A 22,518-nucleotide genomic window follows, 5' to 3' on the forward strand; every position below is an offset into this window, starting at 1 on the left:
TATGAATTTAAGAGTTTCTTACTAATGGTATGTTCCTCTTTTTGGCTTTAATTGTAGCATGCACTTGAGTTGTCTTGGACTCAATAGGTTTGTGTAAAACCTGATAAATCTATGTTAGATGAAATGCATCAGCATGTCATTTAAATTTATTCTTCAGTTGAAGGGATTAGACGACAAAATTGTGGACAAAAGAGTAAACATGGCCAATATTACAAATTTGCTTAAATTAAATAATGACAGAAATGGTATTGAATTATTGAATAGGGAACGTGTTTTTTTTTGTCTTGAATTATTGAACTGTACCATTTTCTTTTTTGTTTTAAAATTCTACAATCTTAAAATTTCTAAAACTTTTTATTTCTAGGTAAAAAAAAAAAATCCCAGATTTTCAATGTGGTCTCAGATTTTTGGACCCCACTGTAAAATAAGGAGTAAAGTTTGGAGAATCATATTCTCAAAATCAAAACCTGAGTCTCTTTTTAATCACATATAGGAACCTGTGCAATGTTTTACAAAAAAGTTGTCTCTGCCCAGTAAGAAACAACAAAGGAAGATATCACGACATTTCGAATTTAGAATATTAAACGCATTAAAAAGTACTCTGTTTATAAAAAACAATAATATATCGACCTACTCAAAATCTTTACAACATAGATGAGCCAAAAAAATTATGAGTATGTATGAAATCATCTTATACAATTATAAGATGTTGTGATCTTTGACACATTTTAATCTTTCTTTCAAAGTGAAAGCAGAAAGGTGTTTGTTGCATCATCTTGCCTGAGATTTTTCTGTGTTCTGGATTTTCTTCAAAAATGCTCAGTTCATTGTACATAATTGTTTTGATCATTTTTCTCCATTTATTTATATTTTTTCCGGATTCTACACACTTTGCCAGATTAGTATTATTTTAGGTGCTAATAATAATAATAATAATAATAATAATAATAATAATAATAATAATAATAATAATAATAATGGGCTACATCATTAAGCTTAATATTGTACTTTATTTCTCTTTTTCACTACATCCTTATCAGACTTTACCCATATCAAAAAAAAAGAACTAAGTAAAGAACTACTTACTGAGAAATAATTTTTATATACATCTTTTATAAATTTAATTGACTTTATTTTATATAGGTTCATAACCTCAGTGTTATTTGTCTTTATTTTCTAACCCAATCAACTTCATTTCAAAGATGTGGGTCAAAGTTCAGATAACTCCTGACAAAGAGTTCAGTGAGTACAGATGATCAGAAGTGTTACAAGTGTTCATTTATCATGTTATCTTGACAATTAATTTCTTGTTCCCTTCTCAAAGTATGTCCCCTGTCGGCATTTTAAACATGCCACGTTATTTGCACGTACGCTTCCAGATCAGCTTAAACGATGATACAGTGTTCTGTATGTGATTAATGTGTTCTCAATGACAGGAAAAAGTCAGTCAACACTAAAGATGTAAAAACAGCAAGGAATGTGAAGTATTTCAGCCAGTTAACACAAATAGACTTCATGTTCATTGTGTATTTTGTTCAGACTTATAATGAAACTGCAAACTAAGCAGCAGATTGGATTATATGTAAAACCATTAAAACCGGCATTCAAAAGAATGGACTGAAAAACGATTACATCTGAGCATCAATAAGTAATATAAATCTAGTTTAGAAATAGAATTGAAATTTATTACCAACATATGTTATTTCATAGTTAATTTCAGTTCTCATTCTAATAAAAACGCAGTTATGACGTTGTAAACATCACGTTAATTATCATATACTGTAAATGTAAAGGGGGTAAAAAGGGCATGTTAGTCTTCCAGAAAGCAAACAGCCAAAAGGCTTTGCATATTTGCATACTTTTTTTTTCATGTGCACTCTTGCATCCATCCAATAGAACTGTTCACACTTGCTCCACCCCCCAGCTGTGTATTTGGGATAAAACCCAAATGAAGGACCGACAGATGCTCCATCGTCTCTTCGTATGACAACATGAATTCCAGACCTTCTTTGACTGAAGATGATTTCTCCTGTCCTGTGTGCTGTGACATCTTCAGGGAGCCTTTACTCCTGGCCTGCTCCCACAGCATCTGTAAGAGCTGCCTTAACACCTTCTGGCAGCAGAGAAGAGCTCTAGAGTGTCCTATCTGCAGGACCGTGTCCTCCACCCCTGAGCCTCCGGTCAACATCGTTTTGCACAACATGTGTGAAGCGGTAATGAAGGAGCGCAACCGGAGGATGTCAGTGGAGATGGAGGGTCTCTGCAGTATACACCATGAAGCTCTTACTCTGTTCTGTGTGAAGGATCAGAGACCTATTTGTACCAAGTGCAAGAACTCCAGATTACACAGCAGGCACACTGTCAGCTCCATACGGGAAGCATCACAAGACCTCAAGGTATGGAATTAGTTTTGTACATATGGTTTTGTTTTTTAGTTTATGTTTTGTGTTTCACTGACAAATGTGTTCTTTAAAGGGAGCACCTGAGATGTAGTTGACAAGTCAAATGTACTACTAAACAGGTCCTTCCAGTCTATTAGCTCCTCTCTAAAAAGTCATATTTGACAGCATAATATTAATGACAATTCAGAGTATACACTTTATACAGAGTAATTCAACCATAAGGTGTTTATTTTTACCTTGAACTGTGTGCAAAATAATTCACCATGTATCAGGCTCATATATATAATACACTAGTTTGATGTATATCATACATCATATATCATACACTAGTTTGATGTAAACAGAAGCAACTGAGTGGCCAATGAATTACCAACCAGCAGCCCATGAAACAACCACAACCTTGATAAAGTGAAAACTGAAATATATAAATATAAATTCAAATATAAACAAACTTATTCATTTCAGCTGTATGGAAAATGATCAACCCGTATTTTATATTGTATCTTATCTCCATGGTGCCCTGCAATTATAACTACATAGGTATGTTCAAACCAGTAGTGGGAAATGTTTGTTACCATACTTGACTTTTATTTTGGGTTTATTTACACTTTACTTGAGCGTTACTGCATTTAGGTAATTGTACATAATTACATTCCCCCCCAAAAAAACGTACATTTTTTTATAAGACCTACAAAGTTCTACCAAATCTCAAAGGTCCCGTCTTCTCTAATTTAAAACCATAGATTTTATTTACATTTTGGTTTAAAACATCCAATCAAATTCACGTAAAAATAAAACATGTCATTTTACCATCTGCTGTGTCTAATATAATTTCATCAGTTAAAACATACGTACTAAACCTAATATTGCAAACACTAATAATCTGAATAACAATTTAATAGCAGTTTGTGTATGTTTCAGTATTAACCTATTTGACCTATATTGGAAATTTTACAAGATGTAATAAAAGTATGCAGCAAGATTTAACTATTATTTAGTGTCAAATGTATTGCCGAGATCAAATGTACATGCCTTTATACCTATGCTTATATACATAAACAGCATGTTACAAACACACATAAACAAATTTCAGTCACACAGTTGTAGTTTTGGGTTGTTCAACATAACACCTTTGCAAAAAGTAATGTTTCCTTGTTTGTCCACATGCAGCAATTACTCCAGATGAAATTGAAGCCCTTACATGAGAAGATTAGACTCTATGAGGACTTTAAACAATCCTGTCTTAATACTGGAGATCACATAAAGGTGAGGACTAAAATAACATCAAGTATATATTATTTGTTTCAGTTATAGACCTTTATACCCACTAGGACAGCATGAAGAGTGGCAGACAAATTAATCTGGGCTACAGTTTGTCACAACTCAGTATATATGCTGTATGTCTCTCTAGAAGCAGAGCCAAACCACAGAGGTAATGATCAGGAAGGAATTTGAAAGGCTTCACCAATTTCTCTGGGATGAAGAGAAAGCTAGAATAGCTGCACTGAGAGAGGAAGAAGAGCAGAGAAGTCAGGCGATGAAGAGAAAGATTGACAAGATCACAATTCAAATATCCATCGTCTTGGACACCATCAAGGCCATTGAGAAGCAGACACAAGGAGACGATTTGCTATTTCTCCTGGTAAAATATTTGCTTCAGCTACTACTTTTCAAATTATCGTTTGGTTCATCTGTTTTTTGGCATAATTAACAATTTATATTTCTTGTTTTGTAGAACTACAATACGTTACTAGAAAAGTGAGTAAAACAGTCTATTTTTTGTTCTCCTTTTGTATTCTCACACCAAATTAACTGCACTCCATGCCTGTCTAAACTTCTGAATTTTCTTCTAGAACTCAAGCTAAACTAGAAAATCCAGAGAAGTTATCTGGAGTTCTGATCAATGTGGCAAAGCATCTGAGCAACCTGAGCTTCCAAGTGTCAGAGAAGATACACAGCTTTGTACAATACAGTGAGTATTAAGCATGTTGCACTAAAATGTGAAACCATTTTGTAATTTACTTCTTTTTAAAAAATGTGTTATCATTATTGCAAGCACATAAAAGTGATCGTAGACCAATCCCACCATCTCTGTCTTCTTTCTGACTTCAGCCCCTGTCGCACTGGACCCCAACACTGCTCACGCAGGCCTGATGGTCTCTGATGATCTAATCACGGTGGCATATAAAGGCGAACTTCAGCAGGTTCCTGATAACTCCGAGAGGTTTGAGGGTTATGTGAGTGTCATAGGCTCTGAGGGCTTTAATTCAGGCACACACTGCTGGGATGTTGAGGTTGGAAACAACACAGCCTGGGCCGTAGGAGTCATCTCAGAGTCTGTGTGTAAGCACAGAGAGAACCTCTCACAGTTTGGCATATGGTACATAGGTTTCTCTAATGGCAAATACGGTAAAGGATACGCACCTGAGGTTCTGACCCCACTGCGAGTTAGCAAAGCAATCCAGAGGATCAGGGTTCAGGTGGACTTTGACAAAGGCAAGGTGATCTTCACTGACTCAGCCCAGAACACCTGTCTGCACATTTTCAAACAGACTTTCAGGGAAAGAGTTTTCCCTTATTTTTACAGCCACTGTAAACTCCATCCTCTGAGAATATTACCAGTAAAGTCTTCAATGCCCATTCAGATAACAGTTAGATAACACCAGACAGCACTAGACTCAGGAAGAATTTAAAATAAAGCTGTCTTACACACACACACACACAAACACACTAATATCCTCATTCACACCTAGGGGCAATTTATTATGAGAAGGCATGCTGGTTTTGGCTATACTAAACTGCCCCTAGGTGTGGATGTGAGTGTGGATGGTGCCCTGAGATGGACTGGCAGTTCCGCCAGGATGAATTCTCCTGTCATAATCCAGTGAATAAAATATAAAGGTGCCTTGCCTTTATAAAAATATTTACCACAATTGCTGTGAAACCCCTAAATTAGTTATTTCGGAACATGACTACACAATCATATTTTTAATTTGCTAATAAAGAATCCCATACCATTAGAAACCTTTGTCTGTAGCCGAAAATATGGTCTTAATTACAGCTCCCAAACCATGTTCATTTGTAATCATTATATATTAATATGGGGTGCCAGATTATAACCTTTATCATGCCAGTCACAGTCTAATAGCCATATGATTCACACCCCAGATTTAAAGTGACCAACAGGGAGAGTACCGAGTGCTTCTATATGATGGGATATTCTTGTTGTTCTGAATTAATTTCAAATAAAAATAAAGAACCTTTTTGCACTGTGGGATCTATGTCTAAGCCTGAAACCTATGACACTGCTTTAATTTTGATGAGCAATCTTCTCAAAAATCTGATCAGAATCATATCAAATTATTTTCAAGTTGAAGACAAATCATTCAATCAAGTTTCAATTAAGTGCCTTGTTACTGAAATCTTTAGTTGCCTTGGTGGAGCAGTCGTTGGTTGTAACATGACTTGTAAATTGCTAACTTTTCTTGACTATTTCTTCTTGAATAAAGTGCTAAAGCCAGTATTTGGTTATCGTCCTTGTGTTATGTAATAGGTACATTATCATGGTGAAGGCAGGGTTATGATATAGGCATGAATGACTGCCGGTGGCAGAGTCACTGGTGTTTGCTGATGATGTATAGAGATGTACTATATGATCAAATTCAGTCAAATGCTGTAAAACTGATTGCATGGTGCTTTGCAGTACAAATAGATAATGATCCAAAGCAAACCGAGAGCTTCTAAACACAAAGAAATTGAATGTCCTTGATGTCTGTTTCATTCACCTGATCTCAGCCCAAATGAACATGTTTTTCACTTACTGAAGAGAAAAATGTAAAGACCTGACAAAGGAACTCAAGAGAGGAAGGTCAATTTTTGTAATTGTGTCTTTATAATCAGATTTATTTTTTGTATATCCAGTTATATTTTATCCTGGGAAAATGGAGGGACTTGTAAAAAAAAAAAAACAAAGTCTGTGTTTCCTTAATGCTTAAAAGAATATTTGTAAACTCCTTGAATTAAAGCTGAAAGTCTACAATTCAGTCGTATCTTGCTAACTTCTTTTTAAATACGTTGGAGTGCTGTACAGAGGCAAAGTTCTAAAAAAAAAATTGCGTCGTTGTCCATATATTTATAGACCTGACTATTTTTGCTCTATAATTTCACCACTCATAAAAAATATTTGTTAATTCACACACTTGACCAGATGTTACAACTTTCGCCGGCATTTTAGATGCATAGAAATATATATATATATATATTTACTCACATACAAAACCTTGAACTGAATCTTATCAGATTCTACTTGCCCAAATCAGATAATGCAGAATTGTTTACAGAAACAAAGCTATTACTGACTTCCACATCTAGTGTGCAATCATAGTAACTCTTAATTCAGTGTAACATCTCGGTCAAAGTTCAGGCAGTTTGTTTTTGTTTTTTTTGCAATGCCCATTAATCAAGTTATCTTGACAATTTGTGTAATCTCACTGTTTCATTCTTAAAATATGTCCCCTGTCAACATTTCATACATACCATATCATTTGCACGTAGGCTTCTAGCTCTTCTGGCAGAGCTCTTCTATACAATCTTAGATGCGATACTTTATAATCTATGACATGAAAGAAACAAAGATGGGTTAAAAATGGAAAGGAATTTTAAATACTCTAGCATTTTTCAGCAAACAAATCTCACGTTCAGGCTGGAAATAGACATTTCTGGGGTTGAGTTGTGACATTCTGTAACAGGAGGTTTACCATGAAACATGAAATAACTTTTGCTTTGATGAAGTGAACATAGAATAGCATGTCGATGCTTTGGGTAGAACTTTATGAATACAAAAAGTTGTAAGTTGATTTAAATGTTAAATCTCTGGTTTTTGCATGCTTGCCGTTTTAAACACAACATAAAGTGTTTTTTTAAAACACAGCTGTAATTAAACTAATGGCTAAACTTTAGAAAGAACAGACAACATCCCCAACTGTCTCTCTCTCTCTCTCTCTCTCTATATATATATATATATATATATATATATATATATATATATATATATATATATATATATATATACATATATGTGTGTGTGTGTGTGTGTGTGTGTGTGTATTGTGTGACTGTTCACACTAGCTCCTCCCCACAGCCCAGTGTTTGGGATAACTCTTAGAAGGCTGCTAGGAGTGCTGCTCTACGTGCATGTTGACAACATGGATTCCAGACCTTCTTTGACTGAAGATGATTTCTCCTGTCCTGTGTGCTGTGACATCTTCAGGGAGCCTTTACTCCTGGCCTGCTCCCACAGCATCTGTAAGAGCTGCCTTAACACCTTCTGGCAGCAGAGAGGAGCTCTAGAGTGTCCTATCTGCAGGACCGTGTCCTCCACCCCTGAGCCTCCGGTCAACATTGTGTTGCACAACATGTGCGAAGCGGTAATGAAGGAGCGCAACCGGAGGATGTCAGTGGAGATGGAGGGTCTCTGCAGTATACACCATGAAGCTCTTACTCTGTTCTGTGTGAAGGATCAGAGACCTATTTGTACCAAGTGCAAGAACTCCAGATTACACAGCAGGCACACTGTCAGCTCCATACGGGAAGCATCACAAGACCTCAAGGTATAGAATTAGTTTATTATGTCAAATACAATTTATTTTATTTTTGTTTATAATTCAAATTCAATTTGCCAATGATCTAGAGAAAATACAGGAACGTTATTCATGTATAAAGATATTGTTTGTAGTTTTTGAGTGCAAAGTCCTGTCAAACGGGTCCTCCTAGACTTTTTAACTGTCTGTCCTGCTGAAAAAAAGCTGCTATCATAATTTGTATGAAAGTGTTGAACAATGCAGAGGTACAGATATTTGAGACCTAGTAGAAGTATTGGTTTCCTGATTTAATTACACAGCATTTAGTTTTGTAATATTTCCTTGTCCTCCACCCATGTAGCAGGCACTCATGCTGAAACTGAAGCCCTTACATGAGAAAATTAAAATCTACGAGGACTTCAAAAAATCCTGTATTAATACCGGAGAGCACATTAAGGTGAGGACTAAAAGTACTTTGTACTTTTTTTTAATGAGTGTTCATTCTTTTATATTTCACTAAAGATATTTACATGTACTCTGTATATATCTCTAGATGCAGAGCCAACACACAGAGGAATTGATTAGGATGGAATTCAAGAAATTTCACCAGTTTCTCTGGGATGAAGAGGAGGATAGAATAGCTGCACTAAAAGAGGAAGAGGAACAGAGAAGTCAGATGGTGAAGAAAAAGATTGACAAGATCACAATTCAAATATCTTGCATCCTGGACACCATCAAAGCCATTGAGAGAAAGACACAAGGAGAAGATTTGCCATTTCTACTGGTAAAAAAGACATTGGCTTCAGCTACTAATTTTTAAATTATTGTTTGTTTTTTTGGCATAATTAACAATTTATATTTCTTGTTTTGTAGAACTACAATACGTTACTAGAAAAGTGAGTAAAACAGTTTATTTTTTGTTCTCCTTTTGTATTGTCACACCAAATTAACTGCACTCCATGCCTGTCTAAACTTATGAATTTTCTTCTAGAACTCAAGCTAAACTAGAAAATCCAGAGAAGTTATCTGGAGTTCTGATCAATGTGGCAAAGCATCTGAGCAACCTGAGCTTCCAAGTGTCAGAGAAGATACACAGCTTTGTACAATACAGTGAGTATTAATGGTATTGTGCTAAAAATATAAAAACATATATAGCTCAAGCAAACGTCTGTGAAACGTTTACTGCTTTCTTCTCTATTCCCCACTCTCTTTCTAGCTCCTGTGGTGTTTGACCCCAACACTGCTCACGCCGGCCTCTTAGTCTCTGATGATCTAAGAACGGTTTCGTATACGGGCGAGCTGCAACAGCTTCCTGATAACTCAGAGAGGTTTGAGGGTTATGTAAGTGCCATAGGCTCTGAGGGCTTTAATTCAGGCACACACTGCTGGGACGTCGAGGTTGGAGACAACACAGCCTGGGCCGTAGGAGTCATTTCAGAGTCTGTGTATAAGCACAGAGAAAATCTCTCACGGTTCGGTTTGTGGTATGTGGGTTTCTGTAATGACAAATACGGTAAAGGATACGCACCTGAGATCCTGACGCTGTTGCGTGTTAGTGAGAAGATCAAGAGGATCAGGGTTCAGGTGGACTTTAACAAGGGCAAGGTGATCTTCACCGACTCAGCCCAGAACACCTGTCTGCACATTTTCAAACAGACTTTCAGGGAAAGAGTTTTCCCTTACTTTTACAGCCACTGTAAACTCCATCCTCTGAGAATATTACCAGTAAAGTCTTCAGTGTCCATTCAGATAGACAGTTAGATAACACCAGACACGATGTCTTAACTCAAGCTAAACAATAATTTAGAGCAGTGACTCAGCGGTTAATGTGCTGAATGTTCACACCCATTTATGGGCAGCTTACCACTATTGGTCCTTGATCAAGGCCTGTAATCCTTACCAGATATGTTGAATCATGCTGGAACTAGTTTTCTAACACTGTTTTTGGATATTTCACTTTTGTACAAACTTGTATAGGTGACAATAAATCAATAAATAGAATAGAATAGAAATCGCTAAATCGAATAGAAGTGTCAGGGACAATTGTTTAGCTAATAACTGATTTTAAGAAATGTGCAAGTGCAAGTTATCACATACAGTAATAAAGTAATAAGCCATGAGAGGATGTGTGTTATATTGATTTTATCACATGCAAAGGTGTACTCTTTTTACCTCCTTAAAACTTCCTTACTTGTGATAAAATCACTACACCTGACTACACTGATGTCCACTAAACATTAGGATGATTTTATGTTACAACCTAAAAGTCAAAAATTAATCTTGCAGCTGTTGATATGCAGTAGATGATCCAGCATCTCCACAGCCCCATAAACACATTTTCATGAGCAGCAATTTATTATTACAAAGATTGGATTTATATAACCCTTAGTCACACAATTAGCCTCTTTCATTTACAGATAATTCTTAAGTACACATGGCCCTGCAAGACTTGCTAAGGGACATTCCTCTACAACGGAAAATTCTATCTCAGAACAGCAGGCTCAAAACTCACATATATTAAATGCAGGTCAGATGATGACTATGCATAATGTCACAAATAATGTCACAAATAATGTCATAATGCATAATGTCACAAATAATGTCATAAATAATTGATTGCAAAATAGCTTTGCTCTGAGGTACAGAGTCTGCTCTTTTAGTGCCTGTGACATACCCTGCAGTGCCAATACATGCTTAAGGACATTGTCTTGTATCAGTCGTTCTATCAATACAACAAAGCAGAAGATAAATGAAACAGGAGCTCTCCTGCCAGTCTTTGTCAGTGTGCTCAGCGTAAATTTAAAGTACACACTGTGTACTGTGCAGAATTATCCGGCTTTGTTTTGCTGTTTATTCATCAGGATCTCAAAGGTTCATGCTTTCATTCAGTCATCTTCAGTCAGGGTTATTCTGGACGGGGTTAGGATTACAGTGACCATGTACAAATACACATTCACACAGTCACAGCTCGGGTAATTGTAACTAATCTACCACCTGAATTAACAAGAAATTCACACACGTATTTGTCTATACAAGCTGAAGGTTCTCCACAAGAGGGGGCTAGTAACATTCAATAATCACAATGGACTGCCATGCAGGACAGGTTTCACAAGTGTGAGTCCTTATTTACCCTGAAAGTTCACAAAACATATTTTGTTATGTTTACTTGTGTTCTGCTTAGTAGCAGGATGCAATACAATAGAGTGAAGCAAATTAGTATTGTATTAAACATTTTACAACTGTTTCTCTCACCTAATGCAGAGTACCTCTTTTTCATAGTCGGAGATTTGGCAATAATGTCAGGATAATATCAGGCAATAATGTCAGAATAATGTTTTTGTTTGTCTAATGTACCTTATGATTCATTCATGTTTACTGTGTTGGAGAAGGAGGTCTTGTTAAAATAACATGTTATATTCCTCCAACTTTGTTTATGTAATTGTCATTCAGTGTAATTCATTCATTCATTCATTTTCTACCGCTTATCCGAACTACCTCGGGTCACGGGGAGCCTGTGCCTATCTCAGGTGTCATAGGGCATCAAGGCAGGATACACCCTGGACGGAGTGCCAACCCCATTCAGTGTAATTAAGCATTCATTTCAACACACTGCATACAGCTGATGAAAACATTTGTGAAGTTCACAGAATCCAGAAATAACAATTTCAGGTTTTTGTTGTTTTTTTCTTCCATGGTCATTGATTCATTAGCAGCCAGGAAATCTCTGAGTTGAATGTACTTCTTTCCACCAGCAAGAATTTAAAAGTATTTGTAATTTGTAATACATATATCATTAGGAAATTAAATGATTTATGCAACACCATTGCTTCGCCACTAATCCAATAAAACAGTTTGTATTTTTAAGTAATTGCAAGCCACTTGGTTAAAAAAAATGATGCTATGTGCGATGTTACTGACCAGCATTGTTGGTACAAGACACATTTCTGCTCATATTGAACAAGAAGTGGATCATTCTGTTAGTTTTGATTAAAAAGATGCAAATCATCAGATTAGAACTCTACTCTAGACTGCTCTCAAGAAACCTAAGCTGACCACAATGAGAATCTTCATGTTAAACTTGGTTTAGAAGATTAAACATGGTTTATTTGAAGTGTTTTAGAGTTTAGTTTTCGTTAGTGAGTCGTTGCTGTTCGATAGTCTTTATAAAAAGACAAGATTGCGGTGATGGTTAATCACTGTCGTCGTCCAAAATCAGTGGGGCAATGTAGTCAGAGTGACGGATGCCAAAGGAAAAGCTGGGAGCTTTGTATCTTGTGGTGGACACCTGCAAAGATATACATATATAAACAGTGAATGTGTCAGTTTAAGGATATTTTATAATTGTGTGTGTGAAGTTTGAAGCTGCATTAATAATTATATCAATAGACCTCTGTCAAGATAAATAAAACTGTAATCTACCTTCTCTGGATAGTAAGTTCCAGGTCCTGGGTTCCGAACTGCATCACCAGGCAAGCTGCTGCGTCCTATAAGGCTATACTGCGGGGATTTTGATCTGTATATGTCTGGGTCAACAACTCTGTATGACGCAGGACCTGGAGTCTAAATAAAAATAAATAAGAAACAAAAAAACACATGAAAAATAAAATCATAGATTTCTTTATTTCTTTTATGTGTTTTTTTTTTCATGTGATTCTTACCTTCTTCAGGTCTTCATGGAAGCTGCCAATTCTGCTCCGGCCACTGAGAGAGATGCTTGGAGCAGATCTTTTACACACTGAACCTGGTCCCAGCACTGGGGGAAGCGTATATGTAGCAGGCCCTGTGTGGAGGAAAAACAGAATCAGTGCATGGTACAGAATAAAAAATGCAACCTGGGTACAGAGGTGTAGCGCATACCTGGGGTTTGGTCCTTGTGGAACAAATTGGTTCTAGCAGACAGTGAGTATGAGGGGGCGGAATAAAAGCATGACACCTCTGCTTTTTCTGGGCGATAGGTCCCTGCATAGATGGAAAGAGAGAGAGAGAGAGAGAGAGAGAGAGAGAGAGAGAGAGAGAGAGAGAGAGAGTTTCTAAAACAGTACAGCGTATTGTATGGAAGCATGTTTATATCTATGTTCCAACCTGGTCCTGGGCTCTGGAAGAGCTTAACATCTTTTGGTCGACTATATATTGAATATGCAGGGTTGCCATCGCGTCCAGTTCGAGTGATATTAGAGGGTATGAGATAGGTGGGTCCAGGTGTGCCACTTTCTCTGTTGTACATATAAGGTATTCCAAAACTGTACGCAGGAGCCTTCCATTTCCGTGGGTCATGGTCATTTTGACCTGAACAGCAAAAAGCACATGCAGGAATAATATTCAGTTGCAATGTACTCAGAAACGAAAAGTATTTAAAGTGTACAATTCCTTGTCACTGGGGTGGTAACGGCCCAGCAAACACCTGCCGTATATTTAGTATGTAAATTATTTTTAATACATAAACAAATTAAATATTTAATACATTTAATTTCATTTAAATTATTTTAGTATTATTTGTTTCATTTATGCCACGCTTTTAACTCATTTATTTGACTCACGCTCATACTTGTTAATGCTACAAAAGCTGCACTACACACTTATGTATTGTTCTTTCTGGCAGTGTAGATTTTGATTGCTCTGTCATTTACCTGTAACCCCTGGGAGGGCGTACTTAGGCCCAGGGCCGCTGTACAGTGCAGCAATTGGTCCTCTTGGCTTGTGAGGCCTCCAGGAACCAACCCACCCATCAGAATCATCCATGCCTTACTCTGCAGAAGACCAACAAATCAGACAGGTATTCCAAATGAACTTAACTCTACAATTAACACTATAGTTAGAATTAAAACATGCACCAGTCCTGGCTTCAGGACAAAAGTAAAAAGTGAATTTAAATAAATCAATAAGACTGAAAAGAAATGGAATAGAAAAGAGCTGGTGAATGTGACCGTGCGTGTCATAGCAACAGGGTTGTGAAGCCATGGAGGAGGTTTTAGAATCAGAATCAGAATCAAATCTATTTTTACACGTCCTAATGAACACCTATGCAAACACATCATAATTGCGTGATTACGTCATAATTGCATGATTACATCATAAGTAGATAATCACATCCATAACCTAATGAGTTTACAGACCTGAAATGCAATGCAAAGTTTTTATGTCCTCCAATCGCTTCTAAACACAAACAAGTCTATAATTACAAATAATTCTAATATATATTAAACACAAATCTCTATAAGCTTTATATATAAAGGTTATAGAGATTTAAAGATCAGGGTTTGTTTAACGACTCTGTGCTATTTTTATGCTAGTTTAAATCAGTTTACTTGCTTGAACAGGACCGAACAAAAACTCACGCTGTGATCGATTTCTTTTCTTAAATCGATGAAAAAGAAGAATCGTGAGATTTTTTTTTTTTAATGATCGCACCGGAGTCTCGAGCGGACGACGCAGGGACGGACGCACGTGCAAGAGCAGAATCACGTATAAACACTTGTGAATTCTGAATCTGTGTACTTCACTGTCGCTATGACAACCCGTCACCTTAGAGACGTGTTATGATGGACGCTTTGTGAAAAGCCTCATGGTCAGATACTGTATGCTATTCACTGGGTTTCATATGATCTTAACTACATACTCTAAACACTTTGGTCAACTCTTGTTATAAATATTTCAATCTTATTACATACTTGCACACACCAAACATGACTTGTCATTTTCAAACCATTTTCAACCCATCTAATGAATTAGACCTATAATTCTAATAATTCATATATAATTCTATATAATTCAGCCTTTAGAACAGTCTCCCTGCTGACATCAGATAAACTGATAAACTCTCTAACAAGCTTTAAATCCAGACTCACATGTTTAGAAGTGCATTTCATATTTGAACTTGTCCATTATTCTCTTTTTATTACTTTATTTTACATTTATATTTACATTTACAGCATTTGGCAGATGCCCTTCTCCAGAGCGACGTACAACAGTGCTTAAGTCTCTATCATTTGATACAATAACAATGGTTCTCTTAAAGTGAAACTAAAATAAAACTAAAGCTTCCTCGACTTTAAATATTACTATTAATTTTTATTCTTTTCTTTTAACTTATTTTATTATTCTGTTGTCTATTTGTATATATTTTTTGTAAGGTGACCATGAGAGTTTGAAAGGTACCCTAAAATAAAATGTATTATTTATTATTATTATTATTATTATTATTATTATTATTATTATTATTATTAAGGCTAGCGATAATTTGCTGCTGTAATCTACAGTCTCGTGACAATTACCTTCTCGTGAAAAATCCTTGAGAGACCTAACTTTGCACAAGGCATTGCAATGCACCAGCATACAAAGATCAAGTAGTCACTTAGATAGTTTATATCATATATGTACAACCCATGTAGTTTTTTCCTGATTTCTGAGAGTGTATAGTTCATGGCATTTTGGCCTACATCTAATTGTGTAATTTTCTTGCCAGGTTTCAAGAAACTGACCTGCTATAAATGTTCTATATTTTAGAGTTCACATGAAAAAACACAGCATATTTTTAATAGATTTTTTTTATTTTTGGTCCATCTGGTTACAGCATTTTTAAGATTTTTTTCCGATTGCCGACGTTGTCCCTGTAGCCACGTAGAAGCGTGAGAGACTTTGCATATCTCTTACTATGGTTCTAAACACCTTCATCAATGTGTTGTAGCTCTCTGTTTCTTCTGTAAGGTACTGTTACAAAGAAACACAGACAGTACATATAAAACATTTTGGAAATTTAAATACATTTTTAAAATAATATATATATATTTTTTTATATTTCTCATCATTCTTTTCTTTACCTTCCATTCATGCTTTAGATTAAAAAAAAAGTTCAAATCATGTTTCATAAGATGCATGCAGACACAAAGAGACACTAACCACACTAACACGCATAATAAGGAGAGTTATCTATACGAACACACAAATGGATTAACACACAGACTGTTACCCTGGTCAGTGCCTTGATAAGCTTCCGCAGGATTGCGTTTTCAAAGTGTGGACAGTGAGACGTCACCTGAGACACACAGCTCAGCAAACAACACAGAGTGCTACGCTGAGACTAAAGCATGCATACACACGTGACACAAATACACACAGAGAAAGAGAGAAAGAAAGAGAGAGAGAGGTTTGCTGCTTTCTACATTCCTTAGGTTAGCTGTTAAATCAGCAATATAGTATCATACAATCAGATAAAGTATTAAATAAAGTATGTTTTCATCTTATGCAGGTCACCTTGTGCAGCATTTTTAGGGGATTTGGGCCAGGCGTACTTGTTAGTTTACTTATGTCGTCTGCACTCAGGACAGGATCCTGTTAACACACACAACGCTTTATTGTAAACCATTACTGTGACCACGATTTAACTTGTTTTATACCACAGCACCGGTGAAATGACAAATGCAACTGATTCACCTGGACGTGTTTTACAGAAACTCTGTATACAAATATGGATAATAATAATACAAACTGAATAAAAAAAACTCTTAAAGGTTTTTTGTTTAAGAAAGAAAAATATATAATCATTGATCGGGTGAAGGAAATGATTAACATTTAGAGTCTCAGGTGTCAGTGCATAATGATTAATGATCAATAAATTTTTTTTTGATTAGGAAAATCTGTAGAATTTTAACCTGATGAGGAAACACTTGTGAAAGGCTGGTGATATGTGTGTGTGTGTGTGTGTGTGTGTGTGTGTGTGTGTGTGTGTGTGTGTGTGTGTGTGTGTGTGTGTGTGTGAGTGTGTGTGAGTGTGTGTGAGTGTGTGTGTGTGTGTGTGTGTGTGTGTGTGTGTGTGTGTGTGAGTGAGTGTGTGTGTGTGTGGGTGTGGGTGAGTGAGTGACAACAGAAACTAACTTGTCTCACAGATGTTCCACAACTTTAAATGTACTGAAATTATAAACCATTAAAAATAATAAATAATAAATTCATATTTATGCATTTATATACTAATAAATTAAACATTATAATCATTGGCAAATCGCTGTTGTGTAAGAGGAATAAATCACTTCAATGCTTTGCTGTTTATTGAGGCATATCATTCCAGCCCATCTTCCAACACGAGCACACCATGTCATGTTTTACTCCTGACTTTAACATCAGTGCTAATACAGTGCAGGTAATGTTTGTGTGCTAATGATTTTCATGAATAGCCAACTGGTTCCTCACCTTTAGTTTTTCTAACCAGATCCACATCAGAGCACTTAGAACTTTTGGTTCCGTCTCCATGGCCAGTGTGGCCCATCCATAAGCACTGATGTTCAGTTCCTCCTGTGGGATTGTGAGGAGTACAGACATACAGTAATAGAAAATGCCTCACACACATGTTCAGTAGATATTAGAAAACTTAGAAAGGTTTAATGAGTACATACTAAACCACTAGGACCTACTGTAATAACCAAAAGCATAGCTCAAGATAAAATGCCCAATATGTTCTAGAAATGAAAAAAAGATTAGCTATTTATGTTACTGATATAATTATGTATTGCAATGATAAAAAATGCAAAAACTCATCTGAGGAAAATCAAATATATTTATTTATATTTATAATATATTTAAAGAACTATGCAGCTTTGCCTTTGTGTGTGTGTGTGGGGGTGGGGGGGTGGGTGGGGGGGGGCTCTTACCTGTAATTGTGCAGCTCTTTCCTGGATTTTGCAGTCTGTGGGTTCCTTTTGTGCCATTGCTTTAGCAACAGCTCTCGATGTTAATGATGCTTTTCCATACTTGTAATTTTTACAGAGCTTCGTGCACAAAACCAAAACAAAACAATACAAGAAATATCCAACATCACTGTATAATAAAGAATGAAGACCTACATTCATTTGGTTGTTTAGAAATTAGAAAATGAACAGTTCTACTAAAGTATGTTTGCAGAACTTTTTTTTTGCAGAATTTTTTATAGAGCTCACCTCTATATTGGAGCTGAATTTTGGGAAACCCTGAGATGTTTTCATTATGCACATTGCCCTCTTGCCAGTACTAGGCTTACCAAAGTGATGATTTGATGGTGGGATGTGTGTCTGTCTGTCTGCTGCACAGTTAGTCTTATTTATCAAAACAGTGAAGGAAGGATTTGTTGATTCCTCCTTTCTTATATGACTCACAATTCCATTACTGACTTTACCACCATTCCCAAACAGTGTGGAGCAGTGAATAAATTTAATATCCTGGAAAAAATGACAGAAGGATTTAAAATTTCAGAGCCTAGAACAATATAAGAAAGTGTGTTAACCTGGAAATAGTACTGATTTATTTTCAAATTAAACAATGCTGTTGGGAAATACAAATATATTTTGTTCTTACGTTGTTCAGAGAAATTTTGCTGAGGTCTGATTCACTGTAACTGCGCTTGAACAAAAGCATTTCTCTCTTCCTTTCTAAAAATCCAAAAGGCTCATCCCAGGAAGAGACGGACTCGCAAGAATCCTCCCCATCCACCAGGACAGGTAAATATCGCTGCAGAACCAAAATATTCCTCACAGCCTGCTGAAGAACCAAAATGGCTGCTTTGTTCTCAAGTTCCTGACAAACTTCTGGAGGACTGGATGTTCCCTGGGCGAGGGATGTTAACAGGCTGCAGAGGAAATGCAAGATCTTTGGTGTGTGTGCAAGAGATCGGGCCTCTTCTCCATGTAAGAGCAAGGCCTGGCGCTGAAGATACTGCCTCATACTAAATGGGGCACCATGGCATATGTTCAGCATCGGGTACTGCACCAGCTGGGAGCCCAGGAGCCTTGCAAAGTCAAACACCAGGTTGATCTGGGCACGTGTCTGAATAGAGGAAGGTCTCTTTATCCGTACATAGTGCACAGCCTCATTAGCACTGATCCTTAATGTGTAGATCAAGTAGCATGCAATCAGCACTCCTGTAATGCACAAATCATAATATATATGATCATTGTATATTTACTGAATTAAATATTTGGCTCCTTTCTGGTATGTTATGGGTTATCAGGTTTATTTAAAAGGACATGATGTGACATGTTTGAGCTTAATATGTAATCATAAGGCTTGCCTGTCCTGCCTAGTCCAGCGTGACAGTGTACAGCCACTTTACCCTCCTGCACAGAGAAGGCCAAAACCTTCACTGCATTGAGAATCCCCTCCAAAGGCGACACTCCAAAATCAGCCATGCCAAAGTTATAGAAGTAAACTGAACAAGAAGGAGGCAACATAAACTAGTGCGCCACTGACCGTTTATGTTTTAATCAGTTCCAAGTGTGTGTATGAAAGACTGACTCTGATTCTCCATGAAGATCTGAGGTGAATATGTGAAGCCGCTGTCAGGCTCCAGGTCAGGACCGCAGTGAGCATGTTCGCCTGGCAGCTGCATATTAATGATGGATTTAATGTTCAACCTGTAGACACACATAGGCAATCATGCACACAGACATGTCATTACTTATCCTTTAAATACTGAAAAAATACTTTAATCCAAAAAAGCAGTAATCAGACTCTTTAGCTTGCATTAGTATTACACAAACTATCATCTGGTCAAAGCATTTATTCAATACTACCTTGTGTCAGACAATTTACAACTGAATTTAATATTCATGAATAAAGTACTCCAAATAAAAAAGAATATATTTAAACAACTTAACAATATGATACATTTGAATTATACCTATTGATAAGTCAGATTTCCCTTGTGATGTCCCTTACAAAGCTGGTTGGTTATTTGTACAATTTTTCTTTTTTCTTTTCCGTTTCTTTTTTAACATGGAAGCTGGTGTGAAAAACAGAGACTTTCACCATGACCTAAATTATGGATACATGTTTAAATCAACCCAGATAGGAAAAGAACTGCAAAAATATTCTGTTTTCAGGTCCTGGGATCGCATTCGCGTAACTAAAACATACATGTCAAAAGTTTTCAGAAATTTGTGCAAGCTTATTGTCCTGGACATAAGTAACATAAAATACAGATAGATACTGTGTGATATACAGTACAGTTAATCACAGATGGTGGAAATATTTTTCTTTATAATATTATTTTACTATTAATATAATACTATTGTTTAATTATTAGATATTCTGATACCATACTGAGTATCATTATCAAAATCAATCTTGTTATAGTGACAAATCAATTATAGCAATCAATGGGTTACAACACTTACTTTTTAAACTGATCTATTATGTTGTATGCCTTAATGAGATTAGTAGATGGCCTTGCCATAGCAACAATGTCGTCAGTCATCCTTAAAACAAACAAAATAAATAAGTAAATAAATGTTTGGTGATCTAAAGAATATTTTTAAAAATGGAAAAAAAATTATAGATCCACAAAACAATGAAAGTTTAGCCATGTTTAAAATTAAACCCCACGTTTTGTGTTTCATGATCATTTTAACCCGGCATACAATATGAGAGAGAGAGAGAGAGAGAGAGAGAGATAATAGCAGAGTCTCACCAACTAGAGAAGAGGCCCTTAATAGCCTGTTGGCTTGGTCTCCAGCACACTGGCCCCTCATAGCGGCAATCTCTTCCCCCACAGGCCAGCAAGCAGATGACCTTTGGGGGAATAGCCTTTACCAGGGTTTCCCTGGCCTGGGAATATGAGGGCTTTGGCACTGGAATCAGCGAGGTCATAACGTATAGGGTATACAGACAGAGGATAGAGAGTGGACTGAGACCATACACTGCTAGTGAGCAAACTAAACTACAGGCACAGGTTAACTGAGGCAAGTTGATAGGAACCTGCATGTAATTGGATGTATGCTTACATCTGAGCAGTAGCAGTAATAACTAGTGTACAGCATTGCTAAGGAATAAATAGCTATATAGAAGAAAAGAAATGCTTTGTTTTAGGAATAGCAAGACACATGCAAATTACAAATATTCACAGTTTTTGCTGCCGCCGAACGAAAGTTTTATATTATTTTTATTTACTAGAATATTCACTTTCAAACACTGGATATCAATTATCAATTAAAAATACATACAAAGCATATCATATAAAAGCTATATATAATCAATCCTCAAGCAATAACTCACCTGTCTTTGGCCTCATATGTGACATTGTGAACAGTGTACCTGCATGTGTGTGGACTAAGTAACAGTAATCCCACACTGCCATGCTGCAGATGCTCGTAAGACTGACCTAGCTTCAGAGAACTCTAATCCTTATTAACTGACATAAACACATTAGTGGACAAACATTCACCAACCATAGAAAGATCTGAGTATATAGAATGGCCTGAACATTTTTTTTATATATGACTTTAAATATATATGGTGATAAATTGGTAAAGTATGAGCTTTAGTACTGTTAAACAGTCACGCTGCATTGACTGAGTGATTTAAATTTGTGTGATCTGTGATTTTAATTAAACACAAAATGATTCGCTTTAGAGTGGAGAATATGACTACCAGCATGTCTTTTGACGTAGACCATGAGACATAGAATCGTGATTTAATGCTGGTATAAAAACCAAAGAAACAGAGAAAAGCCAATTGACGATTGCATTTTTAGTAAATGTGTCACGCTACTAATTTAGATATCGCACAAACATGAGCTTAACTTGACAACGCTGGACATAAGGCAAGAGATTTCACTATTTAGACTTTCTACACACAACTGCATGCACATTCATTCACACCTAGGGGCAACTTAGCCAGTCCACAATTTAAGTTCTCTAGTTATCATTTATGGACTGATCTACTTTCTTTATTCTAGTAAAAATGGTGCCCAGTGGTGCAGCAGGTAACATTGCCACCTCAAAATCTACAGCATCCCCAGTTAGATCCTTAGCATTTTGTGTCATGTCGGTTTATTCTGGGGTTCCTAGTTTTCATCCACCCCAAAAGACAATACACAAAAGACAATACACAAAAGACAACACACAAAAACAGCACAGACCAGTGTAAATACTGTATGTTCAGACAATATTGAGTGTGCAGAAATACTGGAATGAACACATAATTATAGCAGCAGTTACATGAGATATTGTAAAGGATTGTGCAAAACAGCAAACGACTGAAATGTGAGACAGCATGTGCAAAGAGCAGAAAAACAGTGTGCAAAACAGCATGTAAACAGTTTTATATGATGGTGCTGTAGACTGAGGTATATTCCTGCCTTGCCTGCCTATTCCTGTGAGTTGTACTCCTTTTGTTGGAATCCTTTTGTCTGTGAATGTACTCATTACTAAGTGCTTATAACTTTTTAGGTTCTTTAGTCCTGAAATACCTTCTGCCCTGCACACTTTTGTATTGTCCCTGCTCTAATGTACCCCTTTAACTCAGGAAAAGATGTTAATAGGTTAAATCATGTGTATTGGGAGCAGGGAAAACAACAAAATGCTCCAAGACCAGAGTTGGTAAACTTTTAAGTTAATCTATAGGGTTAGATGTTGATGTTGTTTTAAATGTGAAAGCTAATTGGGGATTATTTGTAAAAGTAAATGCCACATTACTTACATAATTAAAGTGGTATTTTTATTAGTTAGTTTAATTTATTAAAGTGGCGAAATTAAAGTGAAATATTAAATATGACTTTGCAATATCTTTAGAACGAG

The 22,518-nt window shown here is 36.3% G+C and overlaps 4 protein-coding genes across 4 annotated transcripts; 2 read left to right on the plus strand and 2 right to left on the minus strand.

The window, feature by feature from the left end:
- The first annotated feature begins 1,953 nt into the window (after nt 1-1,953).
- Nucleotides 1,954-5,923, plus strand: trim35-30 (tripartite motif containing 35-30). Its single transcript, XM_060878267.1, has 6 exons — nt 1,954-2,396; nt 3,573-3,668; nt 3,814-4,044; nt 4,138-4,160; nt 4,256-4,374; nt 4,515-5,923. Exons 1-6 carry the CDS (start codon nt 1,992-1,994, stop codon nt 5,060-5,062), a joined length of 1,422 nt encoding a protein of 473 aa, XP_060734250.1. The 5' UTR covers nt 1,954-1,991; the 3' UTR covers nt 5,063-5,923.
- A 1,668-nt stretch (nt 5,924-7,591) lies between these two features.
- LOC132851399 (E3 ubiquitin-protein ligase TRIM39-like) lies at nt 7,592-12,566 on the plus strand. Its single transcript, XM_060878268.1, has 6 exons — nt 7,592-8,011; nt 8,343-8,438; nt 8,535-8,765; nt 8,855-8,877; nt 8,973-9,091; nt 9,198-12,566. Exons 1-6 carry the CDS (start codon nt 7,607-7,609, stop codon nt 9,740-9,742), a joined length of 1,419 nt encoding a protein of 472 aa, XP_060734251.1. The 5' UTR covers nt 7,592-7,606; the 3' UTR covers nt 9,743-12,566.
- cimap1b (ciliary microtubule associated protein 1B) lies at nt 12,130-14,417 on the minus strand. Its single transcript, XM_060878269.1, has 7 exons — nt 14,317-14,417; nt 13,609-13,728; nt 13,064-13,267; nt 12,839-12,940; nt 12,640-12,761; nt 12,401-12,541; nt 12,130-12,266 (listed from the first exon to the last, which is right to left on the minus strand). Exons 2-7 carry the CDS (start codon nt 13,718-13,720, stop codon nt 12,171-12,173), a joined length of 777 nt encoding a protein of 258 aa, XP_060734252.1. The 5' UTR covers nt 13,721-13,728; nt 14,317-14,417; the 3' UTR covers nt 12,130-12,170.
- A 1,139-nt stretch (nt 14,418-15,556) lies between these two features.
- zgc:77752 (uncharacterized protein LOC393862 homolog) lies at nt 15,557-21,151 on the minus strand. Its single transcript, XM_060877753.1, has 12 exons — nt 20,996-21,151; nt 20,412-20,777; nt 20,119-20,199; nt 19,238-19,356; nt 19,014-19,151; nt 18,302-18,864; nt 17,908-18,165; nt 17,623-17,739; nt 17,165-17,266; nt 16,232-16,309; nt 15,948-16,058; nt 15,557-15,688 (listed from the first exon to the last, which is right to left on the minus strand). The coding sequence occupies exons 2-12, from the start codon at nt 20,702-20,704 to the stop codon at nt 15,557-15,559; spliced, it is 1,992 nt and encodes a 663-aa protein (XP_060733736.1). The 5' UTR covers nt 20,705-20,777; nt 20,996-21,151.
- Nucleotides 21,152-22,518: the final 1,367 nt, after the last annotated feature.

This window comes from Tachysurus vachellii, chromosome 9 (assembly GCF_030014155.1).
Source record: "Tachysurus vachellii isolate PV-2020 chromosome 9, HZAU_Pvac_v1, whole genome shotgun sequence".
NCBI classification, from domain to species: Eukaryota; Metazoa; Chordata; class Actinopteri; order Siluriformes; family Bagridae; genus Tachysurus; species Tachysurus vachellii.